This window comes from Pseudogymnoascus verrucosus (genome assembly GCF_001662655.1).
Source record: "Pseudogymnoascus verrucosus strain UAMH 10579 unplaced genomic scaffold scaffold_69, whole genome shotgun sequence".
NCBI classification, from domain to species: domain Eukaryota; kingdom Fungi; phylum Ascomycota; class Leotiomycetes; order Thelebolales; family Thelebolaceae; genus Pseudogymnoascus; species Pseudogymnoascus verrucosus.
The window spans coordinates 40,173-67,306 of record NW_017263720.1 but is presented as its reverse complement, the minus strand read 5'-3'; the positions used below and the strand labels follow the sequence as shown (position 1 = coordinate 67,306).

The 27,134-nt window shown below is 50.2% G+C and overlaps 12 protein-coding genes across 12 annotated transcripts in view; 6 read left to right on the top strand and 6 right to left on the bottom strand.

Annotated features, from left to right (window-relative positions):
• The window catches only part of VE01_09765 (uncharacterized protein), a 2,725-nt gene extending 713 nt beyond the window's left edge, over positions 1–2,012 (top strand). Inside the window, exons 2-3 of the mRNA XM_018279174.2 lie at positions 65–80; positions 135–2,012. Coding sequence (XP_018125823.1) covers positions 65–80; positions 135–1,465 — 1,347 coding nt within the window. The 3' untranslated portion in view covers positions 1,466–2,012. The remainder of the gene's footprint in view (positions 1–64; positions 81–134) is intronic.
• Positions 2,013–2,101: 89 nt separating this feature from the next.
• On the bottom strand, positions 2,102–3,638 carry NCS2 (cytoplasmic tRNA 2-thiolation protein 2). The gene is made up of 2 exons (XM_018279173.2): positions 3,472–3,638; positions 2,102–3,425 (listed from the first exon to the last, which is right to left on the bottom strand). The coding sequence occupies exons 1-2, from the start codon at positions 3,582–3,584 to the stop codon at positions 2,390–2,392; spliced, it is 1,149 nt and encodes a 382-aa protein (XP_018125824.1). The 5' UTR covers positions 3,585–3,638; the 3' UTR covers positions 2,102–2,389.
• Positions 3,639–3,803: 165 nt separating this feature from the next.
• On the top strand, positions 3,804–5,939 carry VE01_09763 (uncharacterized protein). Its single transcript, XM_018279172.2, has 4 exons — positions 3,804–4,079; positions 4,135–4,338; positions 4,394–5,443; positions 5,497–5,939. The coding sequence occupies exons 1-4, from the start codon at positions 4,005–4,007 to the stop codon at positions 5,788–5,790; spliced, it is 1,623 nt and encodes a 540-aa protein (XP_018125825.1). The 5' UTR covers positions 3,804–4,004; the 3' UTR covers positions 5,791–5,939.
• Positions 5,940–6,675: 736 nt separating this feature from the next.
• Positions 6,676–7,180, bottom strand: VE01_09762 (uncharacterized protein; the record flags this gene model as incomplete). Its single annotated transcript, XM_018279171.1, has 2 exons — positions 6,676–7,017; positions 7,109–7,180. 2 exons carry the CDS (start codon positions 7,178–7,180, stop codon positions 6,676–6,678), a joined length of 414 nt encoding a protein of 137 aa, XP_018125826.1.
• A 672-nt stretch (positions 7,181–7,852) lies between these two features.
• On the top strand, positions 7,853–9,401 carry VE01_09761 (uncharacterized protein; the record flags this gene model as incomplete). Its single annotated transcript, XM_018279170.1, has 2 exons — positions 7,853–8,083; positions 8,136–9,401. The coding sequence occupies 2 exons, from the start codon at positions 7,853–7,855 to the stop codon at positions 9,399–9,401; spliced, it is 1,497 nt and encodes a 498-aa protein (XP_018125827.1).
• A 635-nt stretch (positions 9,402–10,036) lies between these two features.
• VE01_09760 (uncharacterized protein) lies at positions 10,037–12,971 on the top strand (the record flags this gene model as incomplete). Its single annotated transcript, XM_018279169.1, has 2 exons — positions 10,037–10,330; positions 10,503–12,971. The coding sequence occupies 2 exons, from the start codon at positions 10,037–10,039 to the stop codon at positions 12,969–12,971; spliced, it is 2,763 nt and encodes a 920-aa protein (XP_018125805.1).
• A 667-nt stretch (positions 12,972–13,638) lies between these two features.
• Positions 13,639–15,486, bottom strand: RNR2 (Ribonucleotide-diphosphate reductase (RNR), small subunit). Its single transcript, XM_018279168.2, has 3 exons — positions 15,330–15,486; positions 15,015–15,269; positions 13,639–14,942 (listed from the first exon to the last, which is right to left on the bottom strand). Exons 1-3 carry the CDS (start codon positions 15,357–15,359, stop codon positions 13,989–13,991), a joined length of 1,239 nt encoding a protein of 412 aa, XP_018125788.1. The 5' UTR covers positions 15,360–15,486; the 3' UTR covers positions 13,639–13,988.
• Positions 15,487–16,116: 630 nt separating this feature from the next.
• Positions 16,117–17,754, bottom strand: VE01_09758 (uncharacterized protein). Its single transcript, XM_018279167.2, has 4 exons — positions 17,177–17,754; positions 16,909–17,126; positions 16,695–16,855; positions 16,117–16,644 (listed from the first exon to the last, which is right to left on the bottom strand). Exons 1-4 carry the CDS (start codon positions 17,249–17,251, stop codon positions 16,214–16,216), a joined length of 885 nt encoding a protein of 294 aa, XP_018125780.1. The 5' UTR covers positions 17,252–17,754; the 3' UTR covers positions 16,117–16,213.
• Positions 17,713–21,376, top strand: DCP2 (decapping enzyme complex catalytic subunit). Its single transcript, XM_018279166.2, has 2 exons — positions 17,713–18,247; positions 18,336–21,376. Exons 1-2 carry the CDS (start codon positions 18,217–18,219, stop codon positions 21,095–21,097), a joined length of 2,793 nt encoding a protein of 930 aa, XP_018125810.2. The 5' UTR covers positions 17,713–18,216; the 3' UTR covers positions 21,098–21,376.
• Positions 21,377–21,687: 311 nt separating this feature from the next.
• Positions 21,688–23,290, top strand: CAF17 (ccr4 associated factor). Its single transcript, XM_018279165.2, has one exon. The coding sequence runs from the start codon at positions 21,908–21,910 to the stop codon at positions 23,123–23,125; it is 1,218 nt and encodes a 405-aa protein (XP_018125781.1). The 5' UTR covers positions 21,688–21,907; the 3' UTR covers positions 23,126–23,290.
• Positions 23,255–24,473, bottom strand: VE01_09755 (uncharacterized protein). Its single transcript, XM_018279164.2, has one exon. It carries the CDS (start codon positions 24,337–24,339, stop codon positions 23,350–23,352), a length of 990 nt encoding a protein of 329 aa, XP_018125783.1. The 5' UTR covers positions 24,340–24,473; the 3' UTR covers positions 23,255–23,349.
• Positions 24,474–24,784: 311 nt separating this feature from the next.
• VE01_09754 (uncharacterized protein) lies at positions 24,785–27,126 on the bottom strand. Its single transcript, XM_018279163.2, has 2 exons — positions 26,285–27,126; positions 24,785–26,235 (listed from the first exon to the last, which is right to left on the bottom strand). Exons 1-2 carry the CDS (start codon positions 26,980–26,982, stop codon positions 24,984–24,986), a joined length of 1,950 nt encoding a protein of 649 aa, XP_018125782.1. The 5' UTR covers positions 26,983–27,126; the 3' UTR covers positions 24,785–24,983.
• Between the last annotated feature and the right edge of the window lie 8 nt (positions 27,127–27,134).

The following is a 27,134-nucleotide window of genomic DNA, read 5'->3' as shown; positions in this document are numbered from 1 at the left end:
GGGGGTGGGGAGGGGGGATGATAGGGATAGGGTTGTTGGGAGGGCGAGTGGGCCGTTTGCGCAGGCGCCTGAGGCGGGAGGTGAGTTTGTGGGGAGAGAGAGATTTGGAGGTGTGAGGCTAATATGGTGCGCAGATAAACGAGGGGGGATGTTTGGGCCGGGGAGTGGGATGAGGTCTGGTGCTGGTGGTGGCGGCGCGGGTGGTGGAGGGGGCATGAGGATTAAAACTGATGGCGGTGGATATAGGAGTGGAGGTGGGGGTGGAAGTGGAGGAGGCGGAGGGGGTTGGAGTGGAGGTGGTGGAGGCGGTGGCGGAGGTGGATACAGCGAGCCTGTCTATCCTGAAGAACTGGAAGAGGGTGATGATATCGCGCCACGTACGGATATCGAACATATCAATCTGATCAGCGACGACGAGGGCGATGTTGTCACAGGACAATCTCGGGCGAGGAAGGGCAAGGGCCGCGCGGGCGGACATGCGATGAACCCCATTCGACTTACGAGGCATGAGCATAAGGCGCGTGTTATGCTCGTCAACACAGATTCATCGAGTGGTGAAACAAAGGTCGAAGTGGAAGAGGAGGTCAAGGTCGAAGCCCCCGAGGAGGGTGGCCTATTCGTCCCACAAGAGGAGCCAGTCGTGAAGAGCGAGCCAGGAGCCCAAGATGCCGGGGCGGATGAAATGGAAATCGATGCCACACCCATGGCCGACATCCAAGCCGGCGCTGAAGCCGAAGCATCACCATCCACCGCACAAGAAACCCCCAAGCCAGCGCCTGCCACCGCACCACAGCGACCCTCTGCCTTCCTCGCTGCCAACGCCAAGAAGCCCGTTCTTCAAACCGAAGAAGATAAACAAGAATATGAGCGCTACCTCGAGGACATCGATATCCTCGCCCGCGAACTGGGTGGTATGAGCACCACCGCCGCTCCGCCACAAACCGAGGGCGACGTCCTCATGGGCGAGGAGGCACAGATTAGCCCGGATCACAAGGAGGGTCGGCTGTACCTCTTCCAGTTTCCGCCTATCCTGCCGAAGCTGGCGAATGTGGAACAACCTGTCAAGCAAGACCCCGGAGACGTGGATGTCCAACTCAGTGACATACCAACTGGCACCATCGACCTGGACGACACGCCAGAAGTCAAGGCCGAGCCCGCAGCTGAGGCAGACGCTGCTGTGCCGCGACCTGTTACCGGATCCAAAGTCAAGGATGCGTTGGTGCAGGAGCCGGGATTGATTGGGAAACTGGTGGTGAGGCGGAGTGGGAAGGTGGAGTTGAGTTGGGGCGGTACGAGTTTGGCGTTGGGACGTGGCGCGGAGTTCGATTTCCTGACGACGGGGGTGGTGGTTCAGGGGCTTGGGGCGGAGAAGGGGGAGGAAGGGGGGGAGGAGATGAGTGGGACGGGGATGGGGAGGGTGATGGGGAAGATTGTGGCGACGCCGGATTGGGAGAAGATGTTTTGATGAAGAGGGGGAGGGGTGGTGCTGTCGAGATGCAAGGGGTGTGTGGGCGTTAATTGGACGGTGTTGGGAAATTAATAAACGGTGGAGAGGCGTTTTCTCTTGCCGCATTTCATGCAGGTTGATATACAGCGTGGTGTAGGATAGTATAGACAACATTGTATTGGATAGTGTCTCCTGCTGATGGCTTATACTACAAGTCATGTGCACACATGCTTGAGCTCTCAGTGCTAACCCCACATCCCCCACCCCCTTTCACACCCAACGCCTACTGCCCCTTATAATACAACTTAACTCCTCATCTTTCAAGCGGCACAGTGGCGCAGTGGGAGTACCACTGTCAGGACAATCTGGCCAGGGCTTGGATGAATAAAGAGGTTACGAATTCGACTCCCACCAATCAAAGGACAAAAAATAACAAGTGAATAAATATACATATCATAAACATCCAAATGTAAAATCAAGTGATTTTCTCCTCATCAGATCTTAAACAATGAGATCTGATGAGTCTTTTGCCCCTTTCGTTAAATAATATAATCGTATCTGAGAGTACTGATATATATCATGGACTGTTTTTTTATACTAATAGAATTATAATACGTTCATAGCGAAATTTAAATATTAAATGAATGTGAAGTACGGAGTTTATATTTCATCTAGCCTTCCCTGTATGCCTCTATATGATCCATTTTATTCTATCCCAGTAGGTATATAATGATGCCCGAGATCCATCTAGCCAATATATTGGCTGCCATATACCTCGATTATCTTATATAATGCTGCGAAACACCATGTGTTATAGCAATCACTGGTCGAACCTGCGCTGCGCTTGAATCACAGAGTGTCTAGGCCGTGAAAGGCAGTTCTGGGTAATCAAGGCCCGTTGAATAGTAACCTCAAGTTCTATCAGACGGACTTTCAACACTTTCAACCATTGATTGACCTCGCGCAACCGTAGCACAATATGGGCCGCGCACTGGCAACCTCCCTCGTAGGCTGTGAGGATGAGCTTTGTTCGCCACTCCAACCATCAATACCATCTGTGCCTTCAGCGACTGGGATGCCACACAGCGTGCATTCCGCGCCGTCATTAACCTCTGGTGTCTTGAGCTTGCTCGATGTCCTGACTACATTCGCCACAATACTAGGGTAATTCTCCTCGACGGACTCGAAGTACTGTGTCATCAAGTCATCAATTGTTGTGCTCTTGCTGCTGGCACTCAGCGCTGACTTGGTGTTGACTGGGATCACGATGCCGCTCAAAGGGGGCGATGTGAGCTTGGTGAATGCGACTAGTTCCTTCTTCAAGAGATCGCGCATCGGGTAGTTGAAGAGCAGGCTGTCGCCAAACGGCGAGGCGCCATCTGAGACCTGCCATGGGAGAGAGAAACCTCGGCCTTTGGCAGTTTCGGTGAGTGTCTTCTCGGCGAGTCGGGTTGTTGAGTCGCCGAAGAGGATGCTGCCGCAGCTGTTCTTCCCAGCGACGGATACCAGGAGGCGCGTGAGGAGTGTGGAGGCGATATCTGAGCGAGAAGTTGCGGTAGAAATAGATTTGAGTAGATTTGCTAAGCGCTCCTTTTTTGGGAGTTGCTCATCGACCGTCAGACCAAGCGACGGCCAGTCGATCGATTTGATGTCGAGGGCATCAGCTATGCTGACCTCGACGTATGTGTGCTTTGGGAATCGGTCTTGCACCGCCTTCCATAATGAACGGATCTTCTCAGATGCAACTTCGTCTTCGAATTCGAGATCAACGTGTGTGATAATGAGTTCGTATGAGGTGCGGCCCATGCGCTCCGATTGTTTTCGCAGTTGTTCGTCGAGAATATGGAGGAGCGAGGTAGAAGATGCGCCGAACGAGAGGGGGAGCAAATATCGCTTTGTCTCTGATTGCCGGTTGCGATCTTTATAAGTCTCTAGGCGCTTAATGGCTTTGGTGTTCACATAGTACGTGAAGCATTGCCTTTTGAGGTCAGCGAGGCTGGGTAGAAGAGGGGTCATTTACTCACAGACAGACTGGCTCAGATCGAATATTCGTAGTAGCCTCGTCTTTATTGCAGCGCTTGCAAATAGATACAGCCTCAGCAACTGCCTTCCCCGGATCAATAATCTGAGTTGCCATTTTTGATCGTGTGGCTGTAGATATTATAGATTAATGTTGCCTCTTGACTTTGTCAGTGGGGGCTGTCAAGGCTGAAATATCTTTTGTCAGCCTCGGTTTTGACAGGGATGTGGCGTCAGCGGCGGGTTGTGGGTTGTTCCGTGGTTCCGGCTTTGGTTTGCCTTAGGGGCGCAGTGGGCCTCTTGGGAGCTATTACGACGTACCTAACCTCAGCTTGTCGTGTCAAGTCCATCGATAATTTAACATCGTTTGAATGCCAAGGCACAACATAGTTTTGGCTCTACTTTGATTATACTACGAAGCCCGACTCTGGATGAGCTTCTCCTGCGAGATTGACACCTAAGCTTCGAAAGCATCTCGAAGCATTGCGGACCGAAACCACCGGCCTAGTTACAAGGCGACGCGGCCTGCACAGTCAACATGAGGGCCTGGAAAAATGGACTCCTGTTAGCTGGGCTTCTGCTGACATCGGTCAATGCAGGAGAAGTTGTATTAGTTAGTATCCATTCCAAGGCGGAATAATGGATTGTTAGCTAATCTCGATTCGCAGGATCAGAAGGAGGACAACAGATTAAAATGCGCTGGAATGTACAGCCGGAAGTCTTGGGGAGGCAGCGTGGATCCATTCATCCTGGTCAAATTTCTGAAGCCTCCTGCTGAGCAGAAGGCGGCATCCGTCAGTCTTGTGATATTCGAGTGGAAGGATGAGGAGCTTGTTGGAGTGTTCCCCGAGGGGGCTGCTCCTGGTACCCCCGTATGCACAACGTCAATGTTCTATACCCCTGAACCGTTACTAACCTATCTCTCAGAAAGAATATATTTGCACCGAAAAGAATGTCCAGAGGAAGCTTTGCGACAAGGCAGATCTGAACAAATATATTCTGGCGCCAAATGCGACCGAGTCGTCGACATCCGAACTCAAGACCACCGCAATTGATCTGAAGAATATAGCAGCAACAAACTACTTGATCAAAACCACGGGATACTACTGTGTTAGCACAGATGCCGAGGATGGCGTTGATTATCAAGCAGTCGTGGAATTTCGAAACGCTTATGGAGAACTGGATGGTGCTCAGATTGCCAAGCTACCGTTTTACGGGGGCCTGACTATCGTATATGCCTTACTAGCAGTTTTCTGGGGATTCTTCTATGTTCAGCATAGGCACGATATTCTCGCTGTTCAGAACTATATTACGGCCATCGTAATATTCTTGATTGTCGAGATGCTGATGACATGGCTTTTCTACGATTACCAAAACCGCAATGGAAGCAACGTCGGCTCGAAAGTATTGATGATTGTCGTTGCAGTTCTGAACGCTGGCCGCAACTCTTTCTCGTTCTTCCTTCTCCTGATCGTCTGTATGGGCTACGGAGTTGTCAAGCCTACTCTTGGGAAGACGATGATTTACGTTCGCTGGCTTGCATTTGCCCACTTCGTCTTTGGCCTCATTTACGCCATCGCGAGTTTGACAGTCACCCCGGATAATGCAGGACCCATTGTCCTCTTTGTTATTCTACCTCTTGCCGGAACTCTCACTGGTTTCTATGTGTGGACTCTTAACTCCCTGACGCACACGATTAAGGATCTCACAGAGCGTAAGCAAAACGTCAAGGCCAGCATGTACCGCAAGCTCTGGATCTGCATTCTCCTAAGCATTGCTGTCATCTTCGCATTCTTCTTCTTCAACAGTGTCACATTTGCTGGTGTCAGGGACCCGGATTTCGTTCCAGGGCACTGGAAGACAAGATGGTTCATACTTGACGGATGGCTGAACATTGTCTATTTCGCCGACGTTGCATTTATTTGCTACATGTGGCTGCCAACGGCAAACAACCGCAGATTCGCAATGAGTGACGAGGTAAGTAGAGAATATGTGGATACACCTGATATACGTACTAACGTGACCAATAGATCGCACAAGATGATGAAGGTTTCGAGATTGGAGACTTTGGAGCGGATGATTCCGGAGACGAAGAGGAGGCCCGCGATGAGCGCGGCACTGAAGGTCCACGATACGATGCTGCACCGAAATCCGCGCCAACGAAGGCACAGGCTCCAAATGATGCCCCGAGCGCATCGAGGCAGTCGCTAGATGGCGAAACTATCTTTGCTGTTGGCGATGACGGGGCAGGCTGGAGCGACGACGAGGCGGATGATGATGATGACAAGAAGAAGTTGGTGGGCAAGCCTGGAAAGGATGCGTAGATAGATTTATCTGTATTTTATGTTTCTGATAAAGTTTGATCTTGGAGATGAGATCTTCGGGGGAAGAGATGAGGAGGTCTCACAGCGCTAGCAAAGCTAGGTCGAGTTTTAGGGACTCAGAGCAATGTAATTCATGAACAGTTTCTCACGACTACGGATATGTGACTAGATTTGCTATGCTAGCTGTCTTCAGCTTGATTAAGAGACGGAAATCGAGGAAGAGTAACTAGAATCAATGCTCCCGTCGAATTCGAGAAGGACCCGCTTATATCAGCATGTTTAGTCGCTGATAATACAGGCAGCTTGCCTAGCGTCTACGGACTGTTGGGACTAATATTCCACCTACGTGATCGTGTGCGCGTATTGTGTGACGGTGACAGGGGATTGGTGGTGACGGTGGTATTACCAGCAGTGGTGAGAAAGGGGGTGGGGCGACAGGAAGTCATTACGACGGCGACAATGGAGTGGCGGTAACAGTAGTGGTTCTGAGAGTGGGCATCATGTCCGACAGCCGAGGTGATTCGATTAGATCCAGCTACATCTTCGCTAATTGTGATTTGGTGCTCGATTTCTCTGTTGTGGTATGATCTCTTCAGCTCGTTGAACCAATTGCGGGATTCTTGGTTAAAGGCTCCTATATTTTCGTATCCTTTAAGGGCACATCTCATGAAGCACGTTGAGAGATCTAAGCCTTTGGATATCTAGCTTCAGGTATCTGTCCCATGATGAAATCTAATCCCATCCCACGCCTGCCACATTATACCCCACTATGGCTCCCATCTTCCGCAACCCAACTTTCAAACATCGCTTAACAGTATGCCCAAAACGCCTATAATGCCTCCCACCCACAATCCCCCGTCCCATCTGGCTCCATGTAACTCTCTCTCACTTTCTCCCCTTCTTCTTTCCCTTCTTGGCTCCACCCGGCTGCGCCCCAGCCTTCTCCGGCACTGGCGCCGCTGCTCCAGTGACCGCATCCCCGGCCTCCTCCATCTTAACATCTTCCTCCTTCAGCTCCGGCAGGCCAGCCATCTCGCGCCCGAGCCGGGACAAGGAGAGCACGAGACGTCCGACCTCTGCGGCTTTGTCGGTGCGGTATTTGAGGGTTGTGCCTGAAGCCGGGTCGTAGGTTTTGAGCGTCAGGAAAGCAACTGGAGCAGGGGCGGCGGTTTCAGCCGTTGCGCGGCGCGTGGAGGGTTTGACAGTGTATTTTGTCGTTATGCGGGACTATTTGCGGTGATCAGTTTGAGGCTTGCACAAGGGGGGGTAGCAGCGGGGTTGTGCGAGACGGGTATGGGCATCGCAAGGAGGGACGTACGGTTGTGGGACGCGCCTGGAGGAGGAGGGCGGATTGAGTGAGCCACTCTTGGGCTGTGGGGAGGTACGGCATTTTGGATGTCGGCGAATCGAGGTCGTGAGGGAGGAATGACTTGCTCGTGCTGTGGTAATGCGGGCGAGGCTGCGAGATGTGGCGGGAGTGGGATCTGTAGCTTTCCAGCGGGGTGAGATTGAGGTGTCCAGATAGGCGACCCCACGAAAGTGACAAGTTTGGAGCTGCTAGTGCGGTGGCCGCTAGCGGATTGGACAGAGGAGTTGGTAAATTTTGATTATACAGGTCAAAATTGGACGTTTACATATTACTTCCAGTAGTATATACTCTAACCTACATTATTAACATTTTCAAGAACTTTTGTGTTTCCCTCGCAAATGTGGAAGTTCCCCAATTTGAACGACTCTTGCCATAGTAGGGCATGGTGGGGAACAAAGATCCATCATAGTCACGTGCTTTGAGATATGTCAAAAAATATCATTGTCATTGCCCAACCTGCAAACCTTTGAGCATGAGTAAAACTTAGCTGTGTCCATTTAAACAGCGATTTCATACATTGTTTTAATATTGAAATTTCCTTTATTAGTTCTCGTGGCTTTCGCACTTATCGCGTGCATAGGAGTTGAAAAATAAGGTGCGGCTCTGCGGCAGCACTAGCTAGGGTGATCACCATTGAAGACGACGGTCCCCGAGACATTCAAGTTTATATTTTATCCTAATAAAAAGGAGACGATGAGCGAAAATAACGAGCCTCAAGACTCGTTGGTTGATGTCTCTTCACAGTTGTCAAAATTGGATCTTGAAGGAGGGGCAGAGCAAGGACAAGATCTCCTAGACCGATGCCGCGTCCTTGTTGATGAACTGGAGGTGTTCCAAAACTACCTCCAGGACGAGAAAAAGGAAACTGCTGAGCTGCGGCACTTTAAGAGCAGTGTGAAAACAGAGTATAAATTACTTCGAAAGGTGCTTCTTTGCCGTATTTATCGTAAACCGGACCTCTCTGACTCATACCCAGCTTTGCAAATCAGATCCTACAGTACCAAAGACTGCCCACACATTAAGGTCTAGCAATTTCCCTTTTTATGCTGCAGTTTGGGATGCTGCGAAAGGTTGTACGGGCGTTGTGGCGCTGGGGAAACGCTTCCACTGGCCCTCTCCCGTGAACCTTCGCGATGGAGAGAAAGTTCGGAGTACCCCAGGCTCGATCCACAAGCGCTCCAATGTTCTGGTTGATATTGTCGCCCAGGATGGATTAGAGTGGGTAAAGGTATCAACGTTGACTGAGAAACGGATACTATTTGACATAGCCAAAGCTGGCTGGATTGTTGATTCGTCCAGCGACGAGGAGTATGACAGCGGAACAGACAGCTCCAGCAGTGTCCAGGCAGAAGGCCTATTGAAACAGGCAGAGGGATTAGTAGCAGCATCTCGTGCAACTAGGGTGCGATATCGTCACCCGAAAATTCGCATGGTGTTACCCAAGATCCCTCGGGGCTGTGTAGGAGCAGTGGAAGCAATTCTTGGCCAGATCGAAGGAATGGGTATCCAAATTCAAAGATCTGAAGATTTGCAACCAGCACCTCCATTGGCAGATGTGTTGGATAAAGTTGCTGTCAATCCATTTGCAGACTTTACGGACCCTGTCAATATTGATTGCACTATCCTACTTGCCCTTGTGAGCGACTTGTCGCATTGCCCGGTCGAGACTGAGGAATGGCATCACCGGGCAGTTAAGAGGCAAATCGAAATGGAGAGGGACGATCAACTATTGCCCAAGAGCCTCTGGCCTGCTTGTGGTCCAAGGAAACTTCTGTGTACTCGAGAGGCAGCACAACGTATGCATGAGATTGTCGATCTGATAGGGACGGACTCGGAAAAACGTCGAAGAGACTTTATCCTGGATAGAGATGGCACAGCGGAGTTAACATGCGAACAGCGTGTTTCTGGCTTGCAAGAGCTTTCAACTCACAGAATACCACAGGAGCTGAAGCTACCGATTGATGTTGTTGAAGTGGATATCCCTGGTATGGAACGCCGCATAGGACCGATGGCCATTGAAGTATCGAAAGTACTCTCTGTGATCAACCAATCCGTGTTCTTATATGGCTGGTCAAATGATATGACAACTATAAGCAGCAATAGGACTGTCGCAAAGGAGATCGAGACTCTGGTTGAAAATGGTCGAAAATGCGACTCTGATAAAGGGCCCGATATCTGGCTCTGCCCAACGGCACGGTCGCTGGTGGGGAAAGAGAAGACAAGGAGGAATTGGAATAACTGATAAAGCAACATGCTTTAAGAAGGTATGATGTTTTATATTTCTAAGAGCGAGCGATATTCCCATATGACGATTAGAACATATCGCAAGTGAGCCTGATAGTTTGGGCAAATCATTTACATTGCATGGCTGTACTTTCGCGGGGATATACGTGAGTAATTATTAGACGTTGATTTATCACGGAGGAATATATATGTCAAGGTAACACTTTGCTGAAGCTTCCCGAACTTGAGAGGGTGCAGTGAAATATCATGGGAGAAATTGTGGGATTATACTACCCCTAACTGTTAAATTCACTGCGCGACAAAATAGTTGGCGATTCCAATCCGAATTGAATTTTGGGTGGCTGGAGGTTTTTACCAGATTAGGAAATTTGAGCTTGGGGTCCAAGCTCAGCCCTGCCTCGATTTGCCCGCCAGTTGTGAATTCATTGATATACTCCGCCGCTTAGGTATAACCTCACTTTCACCGACTTCCCCCCACCACTTTTTTTTCTTCCACAACCTCGACATTCAACCAACAATTACAAAACGCTTTCAACAACAATTCTTCAATCAATTCAAACCTTGCTTCTTCATTTTATTACCATTGTGGTAATCAATTCTCTTTTTACCTTCTCAACTTTGCTCTCTTGCAACATGAGTTCTCACAATTGGCCTTCGGTCCAAATTGGCCAACCTCAATACCCACCATTCAATCCCAACACAGCTTCCTACGCGACGGACGATACTGAAGCTTTTACTTCGGACCTCATCAACCCTGCTCTGACATCTCCAATCTCCACTTACCACCTCAACCCTGAGCACGACATCAATGGTGCTGGCGGCATGATCGGCCTCACCCTCGACCAGTACAAGACTGGCCACCGTGCTTCAATTGCACCTTCTATTCCTACTCCTGCCAGCAACAAGCGCCAGCTTTCACATGATCAGGTATGATTTTATCTTCATTTTTTTCTTGATTAAACCAGGAGTGAAAGCTTGAGACGCGTCATATCGCGCCTCAGCTATCATTGATGTGTTCAACAATTACCCTCCCTTAAACCTGATATTACTCTCCAATCAGGTGATAGTTGTGATTTACTCTTACTGACTTAACTTTCAGATGATGAGCTCTCCAGACAGACAGTCAGGAGATAATGCTGGCAATCACCAAACCCAACCCAAGAAGCGTGCTCGTAAGGGCCCCAGTGCAAAGGCAACACTCCCTATTCCACGCTCACGAACTCTTGTCCTCGGCGAATCTGTATTCTCCCCTGAAGATTTCGCTGCTGGCTTGAAGCACTTCAAGAAAATATCGACTGATCAATCGCTTGAGGATGATGACCTCAGAAAAATGAGAGACTTTCTAACCTGGGGTGAAGACGAGCAAAGCAAGTGGCTTGCAAAACTCTCGCCAGAGCAGTTTGGAGTCGTTCTCTTTGCAGAGAAGCAGGATCGTGACCACCAACAATCTGCGGTTGCTCAACTGAACAGTTCGCATGCTATCAAGCTTCAAAACCACGATGCAACCCCATCATTTGGCATCCAGCAGCAAGGCAATGGTGTGCACAATGGCGCGCAATACCAACATGCGCAAAACGTGATGGATTTTAATAATCTGTCGAATTTCAACCAACAATTTTCTCCGCTTGCCCAAAATGCCAACTTCCAGCAAATGGCTATGCAGAATCCTCAGGGCCAACCAGTTCAATTTGGCTCACAAATTCCTTCCTTCATCGTTTGCCCCAGCGGTCAGCTGATACCGCAGCAACAAAATATGTTTGAAAACATGCCAACCATGGCCGGTTATCAATCGTCAAACATGCAAACTTCCGGAGCTTATCAACAGCAAATCAAGGTCAATGGACAGCTCATGACTGTTAATTTACAGCCTGCATTTGGTGGTCACCAAAATGGAAATTTCAATTTGCACCAGCTAACTCCGGGTGCTCTTGGCCATGTCCCTCAGCAATACGGTACAAATGTCAACCAGACCTTCAATTCCATGGGTCAACAAAACTCCACGACTACATACTCTCTACCATCTGGTCGCCAGCTTAACAACACCAACCAGGGCGAGAACTTCGTGCTTCCAACCTTGAGTCATGCGGCTAGAGTTGCAGAAGCCCAGCTTAGGGCAGCCACCATGAGACGCCAGCACGCTGATCTTCGTGCACGTGGGTTGCCAGTACCAAACGTACCAAATTATCCAAAGCTGCCTCCAATGGTAATGTCAGGTCCAGGCTTGGGAAACCTACAAGGAGCAATCAACAATTTGCCTTCGGCACCACCTTCCTTCTTGATTAACGCCTTTGATGGTGTAAACTGGGAAAAAGATCCCGAGAAAGATGCTGCGGCAAAGGCTGCCAATGGATCGCCTCCTAACAACTCTCTCGGCGGTCATACACCAACTGGCGATGGATTTCCCATGAAATTTGCGGACATCTCGGGCGCCAATCCGGTGTTTTTATCCCAGAAGGGCAATGCGGTGATGATTGACATTGCTGGCCGTCCAACAGAGCACGGTACAAGCCCAACCGCACCCAAAGCTGTTGGCTACCATGGCGTTAACACACCTGTTGTACCTTTTTATCAGGTGCAGCTACCGAACTCCGCAGGTCAACTGTCCATTGGGCCAAATGCTCAGGGCAGCACTTCACCGGCTGGCGCAGCCAAGGGTACCGCCACGAAGACTTCGCCAAAATCAAAGAAGACTACCACAAAGAAGAAGTCCAGTGCTGCCTCCAGTTCTGCCTCCAGTTGTGCTATTGCCAATGTTGCAAGTGCTCTGTTTCCCACAAGCATTCCTGTTCCATCAACCAGCCAGGCCATTGTCGGTGCTGCGCAGCCAAATGCCTCATTCCCAATCGTTCAGAATCCGGGATATTCCAATGAATCACAAGTCAACCCAATTTCTCTGAACATGCCAGCACCCGTTTCAGCTATTACCCGTTCAGCAGTCGAGTCACTTACCACCAAGTTGACGTTTCCTCCACTTCCGTCTCCAGAGTCGTCTCCCGTGGCAACCTCTAGCTCCTCGAGCTTTGACGCATCTGCTTCTCAAGCCTCCTCAACGACTACTGCTCAGACAACACAGCCCACCATTTCACCACTGGACTTCCCAGAGAGCAACATGCAGATTACTTCCTCGTCATCTGATCTTGAGACTGCTTCTGAGCCCTCGGCAGTTCCTCCACCTGGGTCCACTGATGAAACCAACAATATCTCCGCGTCCACGGAGAGTGAGCTGACTACTGCTGATAACGATGAGCTTGATGATCTCTTCGGCCCCATTGCAACCCCAGAGCTTGAGCCTTCCGCATCCAACGAGGCTGCCACACCCGACGATTCTCAACCAACCGACTTCAACAACGACCCCCTGGATGGCTTTTTCAATTTCCTGGACACACCAGGGATAGCGCCTAATGGCGAATATGTCGGCGTCGGCGTCTATGATGAGACCCAGCCTGTTGGCCATGGTTTCAGCATGACGGGTGGCCAATTCGATTCTATGGCCGACGTGGATTTCACCGATATGGATTTCTCCGACATGGGTTTCGATAATTGGACCGACTTTGACATCGCTCAGTAGCTGGAGATTCATCGAACTGGTACTGGCATTTCTTCGGATCTTCCGTTATCGGGTTTCTTCTGATGATACTGGCGTGCTTCAGTCACTGCCCATGCTCTTTTTTTTTTGTATTTTTTTTTGTTTTTGAAAATATTCCTAATGTTATTGGACAGCGCGGAGTTGGAGTTTAGAAACCGGAAAAGGATACCCTGGGCGACAAGTGTCGATGGCGGTTGATATTTTTTTCGAAGGCGTTTGAGCGATGGGAAGAGATGAGAAGCCGGAACCGAAATGCGTGTGCTTTGGTCTCTGCATATAGTCTGGTTTTGCCGTGGCACGCCAGAAGGTCCCTGGTATAGACTGGTGTCGACGGAGGTGGAATTTAGAAATAGAGAATTGAAATTCGAACTCTCCAACATGATTTCTCTCAATCTAATAGCTAGGTGAGGTTCTCTCTCAGTGGATTGCTGATATAGAGTAACTAATTGAAGATTTCATCTACATCATGTACTATGGTTCGAAAAATTCGAGTGTCCTCGTGAATACTAGGATTTCAGTATCAACCAAAGCTAACGGGAATATGTCAAAGAGAACAATGAATCCACCTGACTGGCTCCGTCGACCTCGATACTATTATGGCAAATATGACTATTAATACCACGGTCAAGCAATTTATATGAGAAGTAACCACGAAAGTAGTTTTGATATAACTTATTCAACTACTTAATCCTATCTTATTGTTTCATGCCACATTTCGTGGCATAGCCATACCCCTTTCCAATCCTATCCACATGTTACAAAACAACTCCCAAAACTCCACAATGAGAAGAGTGATCTCCTGATGATTAACGGCCGAGCCCGCTAGCATTCTATGCCAGGTATATGAAAGAAAAAATATGTTCAAGACACCCACCCACCACAACAGAGCTACCCGTGCCAAGTTGTACAACCTTTCAGGTCAATTTAAAGCAAAAGCAACGCCGATGGAACCATTCGCATAAATACATGATAAGAGACGAACCAAAGAATGTGGAGCATCTAGAAGTCTTCATCGAAGTTGAAGTCTCCGCCATTCTCTGCTTTCGACTCGATCTGTGCAGCGGTATCCTCGTGCTTCTTGACCGTAGATGCCATGACACCAGTCTTTTGGTAGTCGGCGACGCGCTTCTCGAAGAAGTTGGTCTTTCCTGCCAGGGAGATGTTCTCCATGAAGTCGAATGGGTTGGTCGACTTGTAGTACTTCTCGTTACCGAGGGAGAGCAGCAGCCTGTCGGCGACGAACTCAATGTATTGCTTCATCAAGTTGGCGTTCATGCCGAGCAGCGCACAGGGAAGTGCCTCAGTCAAGAACTCTTGCTCGATGCTGACAGCCTCGGTAATGACGTCTTGGACGGCCTGCTTGCTTGGGCGGTGTCTAAGGTGGGAGAAGAGGAGGCAGGCGAAGTCGGTGTGGAGACCCTCATCACGGGAGATGAGCTCGTTCGAGAAGGTCAGGCCAGCCATGAGGCCACGCTTCTTGAGCCAGAAAATGGAGGCGAAGGAGCCGGAGAAGAAGATACCCTCGACAGCAGCGAAGGCAACGAGACGCTGAGCAAAGGTAGAATCCTTATCTTGGATCCACCTAACTGCCCAGTCGGCCTTCTTCTTGATACAAGGAATGGTCTCGATGGCATTGAAGAGGTATGTGCGTTGAGCCTGCTCCTTGATGTATGTGTCGATGAGGAGGGAGTATGTCTCGGCGTGAATGTTCTCGATCATGATTTGGAAACCGTAGAAGCAGCGGGCTTCTGGGATCTGGACCTCGCTGCTGAAGCGCTCGAGGAGGTTCTCGTTGACAATTCCATCGGACGCGGCGAAGAAAGCGAGAACGTGGGAGATGAAGTAGCGCTCATCGTCATTGAGGCGGTTGTTCCAGTCGTGAAGGTCCTTGGAGAGATCAATCTCCTCTGCTGTCCAGAAAGATGCTTCCGCCTTCTTGTACATCTGCCAGATCTATTGTAAATTGTCAGTACAAAGTCCACTTTACGCGTTACGCGTCCGTGCTGACGCGACGTGATCACATACCTCGTGGTACTTGATTGGGAACAGGACGAATCTGTTCGGGTTTGACTGAAGCAGTGGCTCATCGGCTTCCTCTGGCTTAATTGTAGGTGCGATCAAGCTCAAATCGGCCTCTGCCACGATTGGCTTCTTGGTCTCGACGACGTCATCGACTGGTGCTTGGGCGTCGAATGGGAGGTTCTCTTTTCCAACAGCGGCGAAGTCAAGCTTCTTAGCTGGAGAGTCGTTCATCTTCAAGTTCTCGAGGGAAGACGCTGTCTGTATCATTCATTAGAAGCTATCCCACGACGACAGTGATGGTGGCAAGAGATTACATACCTTCTTCGACGGCGTAATTTGGGTTGCCATTGTATTGTTGTATGAGGATAGTGAGATCAATTGAGTTAATGTAGATGTTCTTGTAGTTTTGGTACAGAGTGAGAGAGAGTAAAGAGGAATTGGATGTGTTGATGGTGACGTGAAGAATAAGGTGGTGGAGGGGAAGAGCGCGTCCTTTGTAGTCCCCGTCTGCACCCTAGTTTGTTTCTCGGAAGCGCGTTTTCCCTCACGTGACGCGACTTTACGCGTTTTGCACTTTAAAGGGAAGAGGCTGGGGTTCGCACCGACACTTTTACAACACAGCCTAACCGTACCAAGACACCAAAACTCCACTCTGTACGCCTCTAGATCCGTATTCCCGGCCTCCGTTGGATCGAACTGAAAGAATTCCCTGAAACTGCCCCATGTTGTCGCATTTGTGTGGACAGAGACCCCTCACGCTAGATGATCTGATAAGATTAACCTGGCAACGCGTAGGCAACGCGCAGGCAGCTGTCCAAGGATACAGTTACCCGTATCCACAAGATGGATCTTTTATCCACAGCCATGCACGCGCGTTTGTCCCAGCTTAAGTCATAACACGTCTTAGTAAACTTAGTAAAGCTCAGCAATCAGCTTGGCAATGGGGCTTCCTCTGACTCATTTGCTGGGCTTTTGGATGTCCAGCCAACGAGTTCGTTTGTAAACATGGGAGCATATATTTCACTCATTACCGTGTCTAAGATTGAGGCGGGGTCAAATTCAATGCTGACATTTATTGCTGTTATATTCAACTGTATAATTTTTACCGTGGTATCTATCTCCAAGTCTTTACAAAAGTTACAAACATAAATTAACATTAAGGCACCGCATAATTAATAACCAAATACCCTCATTGCAAACACCTACCGAGTACGAGCTGGTTTCTGACGCGTGCTTGGTTCCCTGGCGGGACGGGACGGCAAGTTGGAGAGTGGCGTATCGCCATGCCTTTGGCCGGCGCTGCCGCTCTCGACGTCTGGCTGCTTGCTTTTCTTTCCAAATCTAAACCACCCGCCGCCACTCTGAGTTGTTGTTGTGGCCGTATTAGTCGTGCCCGAAGGTTTTTCACGCTGAGTTCCCGGTGGAGCTGTTTGACGCATTGGAGGCTGTTGTGATGGTTCGTTTGCAGTATACACTGGAGGTGGACCGCCGGCCATCAGGCGGTCGAACTCATCGGGGTCGCTGGGGTCGACTGTGGGCAACGCGGCGCCCTGGGATTTGAGCCTGGCCTGTCCCTTAGCGCGAAGATGTTTCTCCAGTACAGCAGCGTTTTTGGTGTTGGCGCGGAAAACAGCTGTCACTTCTATTAGCGATGGAATGGAATAAGGGCTTGCCATAACTTACCATCTGCCAAATCGCCGATAAAAGGAACAAGACCGATAAAGAAGTCAATGACGATGTTAAACACCATCTGCGACTGAACAGTAGCAGGGAGGCCACCCTCAACCTGCTGGCACGTCCGATATACCATCATTGCCATGAATGCATCCAGCGCATCACCAAAGCTAATGCAATACGTTAAAAGTGTCCCAGGAAACGGCGGAAAATAGAAACTCACCCGGGGATTATACCAATGACACTGCTCCAGCCAAACCTTATACCACAGCAGTTGAACAAGCTCATATCGAGCCTATAAGCCCTGCGCTTGACCTTCGTCAGGATCTTCCCATCATGCTCAGATATGCCTGGTGGTAATGCCTTTCGGACTTTCTTCATTTTCGTCTTCGAGGGCCTGCCATTTAGTCGTGTAGCGGGGACAGATTCGAAATAAGGATCCTATAGAGAGAGTTAGTACGTCGTAGTGTCAATTCTTGCATGAGACAAACCTCTGTTCCGAAATTATTCTGCAACGACTCCCCTAGGAATTTCTTGCTAACATATTTGGCCAGCAGCGAAGTCATGTTGGCGATGATTATCGATAGTCGATAAAACTGGAGCGGGAAACGTGAGATTTATTGAGTCTCTTTGTGGCTGACGGTATCGCCGTCGAATTTGGCTTTCTTTGATTGATAGGTCTACCGCGAGTTGTGTCTGTTTCAGGAGGCGCTTTGTGTTATTTTTGGCCGTGAAACGGTGGTGAGTCAATTGGCTTCCAGCACAGCACCTGGTCTTGCTGAGTCCTTTGCGGATTAAGCGCGACTATTGGTAGCCAGCGTTGTGATTGTCGGAATCCAATATGACACAGGGTAACTTTCTGAAGTAAATATATGCAGTTCCAGGGACGGATTAGAATGATCAGCCCGCGTATGGCTAGAAATGAGGACTAAAAGAAGCAAATAATGCCAGCCAGATTCAAGTATATATAGCAATCACCAATGCGTATATGTACAGTTTCTGCTGGCGCATGAAGGGGTTGCCGTCGCGTTTATCTTGATTTTGCCGGCGACCCAACAGCCAGCACATGCCCAGCCCCTTGCTGTTTAATGCCAACCAAACGTCATTGACAGGGTAAGGTACAAAGGACGCTAGTACTAATATGAGCAAGTGCTTGTTGTTTAAGCTTAGACGGCTGCGCCACACCTGCGCCACAGATATGCACTGCCACAGCGCCAAACTGTCGCTGTATCCGTGGTATGTTGGTTGGTGCAAAGACAAAGCGCGGCAAACATCGTCATTGAAGATACACCTACCATGATATAAGCACATTATCTGAACCGCTATTTCCATCAGTTTCTGAGCCTCCAACCTCTGATCCGGGATACTACGCAACTCTGAGGTACTGGTTCCGCGAGTGATATCGACCGACGTGTTTCCTAGCCGCGACACCTTGGCACTTCACGGTTCCGCCTGCTTTGGATATTCTTATCCTCAAGAAACACCCCAAAGTCTTTTCGAGTCGTGGATATGCTAGCACAGTATAGCCTAGATGACAGACTCCAAAATGCAGCTAGAAGACTGTGAGTACAGGATGAAAGACCAGCCAGTGGACTGGAATTACCCGCTATCATTGACGCGACAAGGGCTGACAAGACGATGCTGGAACAGGGCTCGATGATTTATGTGTTCGATTTATTATCAACTTACCAGAGGAGGATCTATCCTCAGTAGCGAGGATATGTTTCCAAGTCGAAGAGGCACAATGGTTTTACGAAGACTTCATCCGGCCGTTGGATCCGTCTCTCCCATCCATGTCCCTCCGCAGCTTCTGCCTCAGGATATTCCAACATTGTCCCTTACTATCCGCATTTTCGATTGACAATCACATGCGAGCCTTTGAAGAATTCCTTCTATACAAGACGCGCGTGCCTGTTCGAGGTGCCATAATGCTGAACCAAGCGCTAGACGCCGTCGTGCTTGTCAAGGGCTGGAAAAAGGGAGCGAACTGGAGCTTTCCCAGAGGGAAGATCAACAAGGATGAAGATGATCTTGATTGTGCTGTGCGTGAGGTATACGAAGAGACTGGCTACGACATCAGGGCCGCTGGCCTGGTCCCGGATTCAGAAGAAGTGAAATATATCGATATCCCTATGCGCGAGCAACATATCAGGCTGTACGTCTTCAGAGATGTCCCTATGGACACTCATTTCGAACCAAGAACAAGAAAAGAAATCAGCAAGATTGAGTGGTACCGATTATCAGATCTCCCTGCTTTCAGGAAGAAAAATCACCAAACAGGCAATGATGCCGAGGTTGCAAAGAACGCGAATAAATTCTATATGGTAGCACCATTCTTGGTGCCACTGAAGAAATGGGTTCAGCAGCAGAAGAAGAAAGACTCTGACCGTGCTACAAGCAATCAGTATTTGTCTCAATATGCAGACGAGGGTCAGACTGAGGAAGAGGGCTTTAGAAGCGCAATCGAGGGCTTTGAAATGCCAATTTCAAATGTTCATGGAGCATCAGCTCCGGAGTTGAATACTATGGAAGGAGCTACGGCAGCTCTTCATAGACTATTGAAGATACAGCCTGCGACGCAGGGCCTGCAGCCAAACCCTACAAGCGCTGCCCAATACCCAGCAGCGAACACCGGTGACGCCCTGCTTGCCATACTACGTGGAAAGCCCCAAGGCGAAGCACAACAAGCTCCACCCCAACAAGCTCAAACTCAACTGCCCCGTGGCCCGGCAGACTTTGCATACAATTCGGCTCCAACACAGCGGAATCCGCAGCACCAGTACCCAATGAACCCACAGGAGTCAAATCCTCAACCATACAATGGCGCTCCCATTGGCTTGGACAACAGGATGCAAATTGAACAACAACAGAATTATAATTACCCTACTCAGCATCATCAGTTACCCAACCCAATGTCTGGTGGTATGCGTATAGCCAACCCTCAGGCGATGGGGACAGTTGGGAACCCAGCACCTAGCGCTGGCCAACAACATCCTGCTATGCAAGGGAATGCAAGTTATGCTGCTGATCCTTCTTACTTTTCGGGCGCTCAAATTCCTGGGCCACAAGTACAGCCTCAGTTTGGACGCCACCCGCAGTTCTTGCAACATCCCCAACCACTCCCACCGCAAGTCCAGCAAGGCGTATTCAGTGGTGGTCAGGGCCACAATCCGATAGCTCAGTTTATGCAGCAGGCTAGTCAGCAGAATATGCCACAGATTCCTCAGCAGCGCCCATCTCAATTCTCTCCTCCAACGCAACCGAATCTACCAAACGCACACGAACCTGTAATATCACCACCCAAACCAACGCCACCCCAATTGACCAGCCACTCCTTGGCCCTCTTGAACGCGTTTCGTGGTCAAGATAGGGTGGTGCCAGATAGCAAAGTTTCAAACGGTCATCCACTATCGAGATACACTCAGGGGCACGTAACTCCTACCACACAGCTTCAAGAGCTTCCAAGCGAGCACCTGTTGCAAGAGCAACCAAATGTCAGTCGCCCTGTAGCAAGCTACGAGCAAAGGCCGCCACAGCAAGATTATCGCAACTTGCCCGTCGGATCGCCGCCAGCCGATGTGCATAAATCAGCACTTCTAAGTCTGTTTAAGACTCCTACGGCTCCTGCTGCTCGTATGGCAAAACCAACTTCTGCAGAGCCTCCCCAGGTTCCTCCAATGCCAACGGCAATGGATACTCGGCCTGCAGTATCTCCAGCTTCCATTACAAGGGCCCGTGGACCGCTTCCTGATGGCAACTTAGCTCTTGCTAGGCCAAAGCCTGACGGTAGACCTGAGGTTCAGCCTCGCGCACCGGAGCAACAACAGCCATTTAGGCCGACTGCTATCCTATCACGTCCTCCCCAGGCAAATTCGAAACCTTCCACTCCGCAGCCGCGGCAGCCTTCGCAAGCTCAGCAGGCTCAGCAACCTCAGCAGCATCGCCAACCACCGGCCAATGGCAAGGGAGCGAGGAAAGCGGGAGGTACTCCGAAGCGCCAGGCTGATGTTGAGGCACCACAGCAAGCACCGAAACCCTTTGCGCCTCAGATCTTGAAGCGACCGGCGCAAGGCGTTCCAATGCCTCACATGCCCGCAGAACTTTCTGGTATCAGCCCGACTAGAGTATCACCACCAGTGTTGCCAACTATCGAGTCACAGCATACAGCTCAACCTACGCCTCCTCAAGCGCACAAGCAGGCTCTACTCTCGCTGTTCAAGAAATTACCTGAGCCAGCGTCACCGGGACCCTCCCAGCAGCAGAAGCTTGGTGCTGAGAGGCCATTTGCGTCTGGCGGAGAGAATACTGGAGCGAGGGGTTCCAGAAGGACCAGCAACCAGGCGCCTATGTCCCCAACGGATAAGGGATTTCTATTGGGATATCTTGATACTATTGCCAAAGGTGGACTTTAGATGATGGGTATGGGACTTCAGCGGTTGTTAGCGATAGTTGTTATATAGTGATGGGTTTAGGCATTGGAAGGGGGATATTGGGATCATAGTGATAGTTATTGCAGGTTGCGTTGAGTTCGGAGTAAATATGAATACATTCAAAGAAGCATGCATAGGTCACTTATAAACTGCCGTGTAAGGGATGAAAGTTGAAACAGTTTCAATCTGAGATAGCACTCGTAGAAGACTTCATTTCCTGTCATTGTTTGCCCCAATCATTCTCGAAGGCTTCTCCACCACAACGTAGTGTCTATAGTGACGAGGGAATGGGTGTAACGGTAATGAAAAACAGGGCGGTGACAAAAAAATGTGGCAGATGGTAACATGAATCAGGAAAGGGATAAGAAAGCTTACCTTCTCGCCATTTTTCTTGTTACCGTCCCATCTTCTCCTCACTGTCCATCCCATCTTCTCCCCCTATCGTCTCACTCCTTCCTGATTAGTCACATCTTAGGCCTTTCGATTGTTTGCATAATTTTCAGTAGTGTATTTTGATTTGCCATTATGACTTTGCAGTCAACAAAACTATGAACGTAGGTAATAACCATATTATATATTATAGTCGTACTCAGAACTGATCATGGGTCCTTCATGGAGTCGGCTTACTGAACCCTTTTGTCGAACCGGCATTTGGGCCAACTACCGTAATGAAAGCTACCCCCCCACAGCACAAAAACCTCCGTGCATTCCGACATGACGAACCTTAACGGGACGCAGCTCGCGGAGCTCATCTCTTCTCCGTGACAACAACTCCCAGCCCTCCATACCACAATGAAGCGTCCACTCTCCACCCGCCTGCTATTACAGCTTCAATCCCCCACCCGCACACTCACCAATCCATACATCTGCACCTCCTGCTTCCAATCCCGACGCGCCCGCTTCTCCACCAGCCCCCGCCTCAATGCCAACCCCCCACCTCCTCCGCAATCAAGCTACGCCCTCCTCCCCTCGCGGCGCCTGATCTCACTCTCGGGACCCGACGCGCCGCACTTCCTCCAGGGTGTCATAACCGCCAACATCGCGCCGTCGACGCCGCGCACGAGCGGGTTCTACGCTGCTTTCCTCAATGCGCCGGGCCGAATCCTGAATGATGTCTTCATCTACCCCGATTCGAACAATCTGCTGAAGGGGAAGTATGATGGGAGTGGAGGGGAGAATTGGATCGTGGAGGTTGATGCGCAGGCGGCGGAGACGCTGTATAAGCACTTGAAGCGGTTTAGGCTGAGGGCGAAATTCGATATTAGGTTGTTACCTGAAGACGAGATGCAGACATGGAGCTTGTGGAAGGAGGATAAGTCAAAGGAGGTCGGGATGGGGTGGACGCCACACACTATCCCCACCGAGACCGTCCCAGCCCCAGCTGGTCACATTGAGTGCGTCGACATCCGGGCCCCGGAGATGGGCAAGCGACTGTTGCTTCTTGGCGGCTCCAAGCCACCGGCAGAAGACACGGAGGGGCTGGTGGAGACAGATGAGATGAGCTACACGATCCGGCGGTACCTGAAGGGCGTTGCGGAGGGCCAGGACGAGATCTTGCGTGAATCTGCTCTGCCGCAGGAAAGCAACATCGATTACATGTCCGGTATCGACTACCGCAAGGGCTGCTATGTGGGCCAGGAACTGACAATCCGCACACACCATACTGGAGTTGTGCGGAAGCGTATCTTGCCTGTTCAGCTGTATGGTGCTAAAGAGGACGAACCACAGACTCTAGAGTATAAGCCGGAGGTGGAGATTGCGGCGCCGCCCGCGGAGACACAGATTGGGCGCTTTGAGAAGAGGGGACGAAGCGCTGGGAAGTGGTTGAAGGGGGTAGGCAATGTGGGTTTGGCACTGTGCCGACTGGAAATTATGACGAATGCGATGCAGGGCGAAGGAGCGGGGTACAAAGAAGGGGACGAGTTTAAATTCGAATGGAAGACTGAGGATGGAGCGGAGAACTTGGTCAAGGTTAAGGCATTTGTGCCTGCGTGGCACCTGTCGAAGTAGAAAGGCTGTTGTACGTTAAGATTGGTTACGATAGACTTGTACGTTGAAGTGCTGGAAGCTTGGTGAGAGACTGGGCAATGTACGAATAGGAGTATACGATATAGTATATATGAATCTCATCTTTGATTCGCTTTCTGTATGCTTTAATCTACATATAACACATGGTATCATAAACTTAAATGCCCCAAACGCCAACGCTGAAATGCAATATGCACAGGGAGTCCCTACAGAGGACTGTCAGCCTCCTTCCGCCGAATCTCCTCCTCCAATCTCTTCTTTTCGGCATCCTTCAGGCGGTCCATAGTTGCTGCAAATTCATCCTTCGCCTGTGGCACAAGCCTTGGCTTTGGGGAGAACGAGAACTTCGGCGAGGACAGCGGTTTCTCGCCTGCTTTAAGTCCGTTCAAATCGGGTCTTTTCACTGGTGTACTGGTGTCCTTCTGGTCATGGATGCCTTTCTCCTTCAACCTCGCCTTCCAGTCACCCGCAGGAGATGCAGATGGGGTATCAGCCGGGACGTAGACACCACTTTTCCGCGCCCGCTTGTCAGCCTTACGCTTCTCTTTGGCTTCGGCAATTTCTCGGATGCGGCGCTCGAGTCGGGCGACTTCATCTTCCTCTTCAGCTTCCTCTGCTGCTGTTTGTGCTGGCTCTGGTTTGGTCGGTGCGGCAGGTTTAGGGGTGATATCGGCTGGCCGTTTGGGTGGAGGTGTCGACGCGGAAGGTTCAGCAAACGATGGTGCAGATCCACCTTGCGCCCGTATCTTCTCTTCCATCTCCCTCCTCCTCCTCTTCCCCTCCTCCGCCAGGCGGCGAATCTCTGTGCCCATCTCATCTTCCTCCTCCCTCGGTCTCTTCCCCCCAACCTGTATCCCAGCTCCCACACCTCCCTTCTCTCTCGCTTCCAACTCCTCCTTCATCTGTCTCCTCCGCCCCTCAAACAGCTGCTCCTGCCTCACCTTCTGCAGTCTCGCATAGCGCGCATTGTCGTAGGCCGCTTTCGCGGTCGGATCGCTCAGCACATCGTTCGCAACCTGGAGGAGATGGAATTTCTCGGGGTCAAAAGCAGCACCGAGTTTATCGGGATGGTATTTCAAGGCTGTCTTGCGGTAGGCTCGGCGGATGTCTGAAGATGAGGACTCGAATTCGACGCCGAGAAGGGCATAGAAGTCGACGGTGGAGGAGGCATGCTCCATAAGGTCGTCTTTCGGCATGGCTGTAAGGAGCTTGAAATAGCAAAGGAATTTGTAGCAAGAACTATCGAGAATATCGAGGAAGAGTTGGAGCGAATGTGAATATATCTAACGCGTAGTTCAAGAAGTCGCATCGAAATGTGAAGACGATGGCGACCTGCCTGGACACTTTTCTGCCACCGCTGGATCCAGCTGGGTTTAGCGTACAAGCGTCACGCTAAAGGTAAGCGCGCTCCCCCCCACCTAGATCGCTTAAACACATAACCCCCGCTAAGCGCCCTCCCTCCATTATCCAAACAGTCGCCTGGCTTCATGACTTAGTACGTATGATCATATGATGTTTCTTGTTCACTGAATTGAAGACTCTTCATTAGTACTGTACCTTTCATTTTTGCTTTTTTTTACCTTTTTGATTCTTTTTGGGGGATCATTCATTGTAAGCGCGTTTCTCATCGCTTCTCATTGTCGCCCTTTATACTCAAATATATTAATACGCTATTGGAGTTCAGGTAGAAATATGACAAGCGACACTGCATTTGTGTTGAGTAAGTTCTCAAGCGCCGAAATCTATCCGACAATGGTATCTAAATAAAAACCCGGCTAACTCCAACAGAACTTAATGCGCCCCTTTCATCTTCAAACCTTACAAAATAATTTATCACAGTTCATCTTCTCTTCCTCAGTTCCCTTTCCCTCCTCTCTCTCTCCTTTCTCTCGCGTCTCTCACGCCTCCTCCTTCTACCCCACTTCAAAATTACTTTCTTAAACCACCTCACTATCATTTCTCGCATCATTAGTAGCCCCATACCAACAGCGACCGGCGCTGCAATGCTCCAAAAGTAGTTGGTATTGTTATTAAGCGCATCGAAGTCCGTGAAATTCATCCCATAAAACCCCGTAATCACAGTTAACGGCAATAAAATAACGGTCACAACCGTTAATTGTTTCATCGACTCATTCTGGTATGCTGAGATTGTGTTGAAAATCAGGCTTATTAGGCCCGATGCCGACGTGGCGATCTGGTCAAGCTCCGACAGGATACTGAGGCAGTGATCCTCCACATCCCCGAGATACGTGTGGGCCAGTGGCGAGATGTCAACAGTGGAGGTATGCGAGACTGAAGGCCCCGATTCATGACGAGTGAGCGTGTTGTTGTTGTTAGCAGCGGCAGGAGAGTTAGGAGCCACGGTGCGGTCGCGGAGGGCGCGGATAAGTGTCGCAATTGGGGAGATGAAGTTGCGCATAGTGGCGGTCTCGGAGGTGAGAAGGTACAGCTCGCGGGTATGTTTGATGTCGGGCTCAGTGAGGACATCAAGCTCTAGCTCCTGAATAATCTCGGAGTAGGCTGTGGCGATGGGCACAGCGTGATCGATTATCGTATCGAGAATGGATTGGACCAGCATAGAAGCGTCGCAAGAGCGGCGAAGAATAGTTTCGGGTGTTGCGAGACGCCGCAGAATCGGCGCCTCGATATCATCCGCAGACTGCTCAAAGAAAGAGATCACGGTGTTGGAACCGTGGAGAAAGACAGAAACCTGCTCAGCGCAAACGGCGAGACCATTGCGGGTCATGGCCGAGTTCCGTTCCATGAAGGTCATGAACTCTGGATTTGGGCCCCCGCCATAACGCTGTAGTGTTCGCAGTTGGGAGCCAGCACGCTTGTACCGCGCACTGTGACCTGTCATGATATCCTCTGGAGACTCGGAGGAAACTGCTGCCCTCGCTCTGGCGACTGAGGGGTCTTGGCGGCTGAGTCTGTGCAAGAGCTTTGACAACCAGCCCCGTTTCTCCTTGACACTGCCTGTGGGCGATTTTGAGAGGTCGCTCTCCTCGTCGGAATCGCTGTCAGAATCACAGTCTTCAGGCAACTTCACGAGCTTCTGGAGAGTTAAGATGAGAAAAGTATGATCCGAATACCTATATTATATCAGCACAGAGTTTCCATTAGTAGTTTTGGGTAGCTTACCAGTCTGCCTTCGTTCTATTCTTCGTATTGACCATATCCTCTATGGCAAGACTGTGGAGATTCTTATATTTGCCCAATGCCTGAATAACGTCCCAACTCAGTCCGTTGACATTGATCCATCGACATTTTGCCCAGGCCAACTCTTCCGACCCTTCCTTTTCCATTTTCTCTGTCCTCTCCAGCCACAATGGCAGTGTTTCGTTTGTCAAACGGCGCATCACCATATCGTCTTCACTGTAATCTACGACCGTGATATCGCACTCGGCGCGCAGAGGGAGAAGCTGCTCCCGTCCTCCATTGGGCCTCGCAGGATCGAGTCCTGGCTCCTGGCCAGGCTTCCATAGCGGCCGGCGTGGGTTGTCGACCACAGCTGGGAAGGTTCCCCAATATGTTCCAATGTGGCTCTTCCGCTGTCGGAGTATAGGCGCAACGTTGTGATTGTCGGCTTCAGTCGCGATGGACGTTTGGGTATCAACGCTATGTAGCGGAGGGTAGAGAGAATTCTTCCTTCCCGCCTCAATATCAGGCCCATCGTTGGCTATTGGTATTTCGCCTTGTGCTCCTAAAGGCGATCCAGGGGCGAAGTCCCTGGATGCGGCCATTATTGTTGCGCCTTGTCGCGCCTTGTCGCGCCTGGGGACCTGAATCTTGGAGGGGTTGATACAACGGCTGTAGCCAGCATCAAGCACGATTCTCATGAACGCATGGGTACCAAGCAATTGTACTAATAATACAAATATATATCCATCGCTTGCGCCAGCAATATTCGAGGTGACCGTCGAGAAATCTAAACCTTCAAGCGGTCATCCACATTTCGGAATCTCCAATGCGTTTCCTTGGCACGACTGTT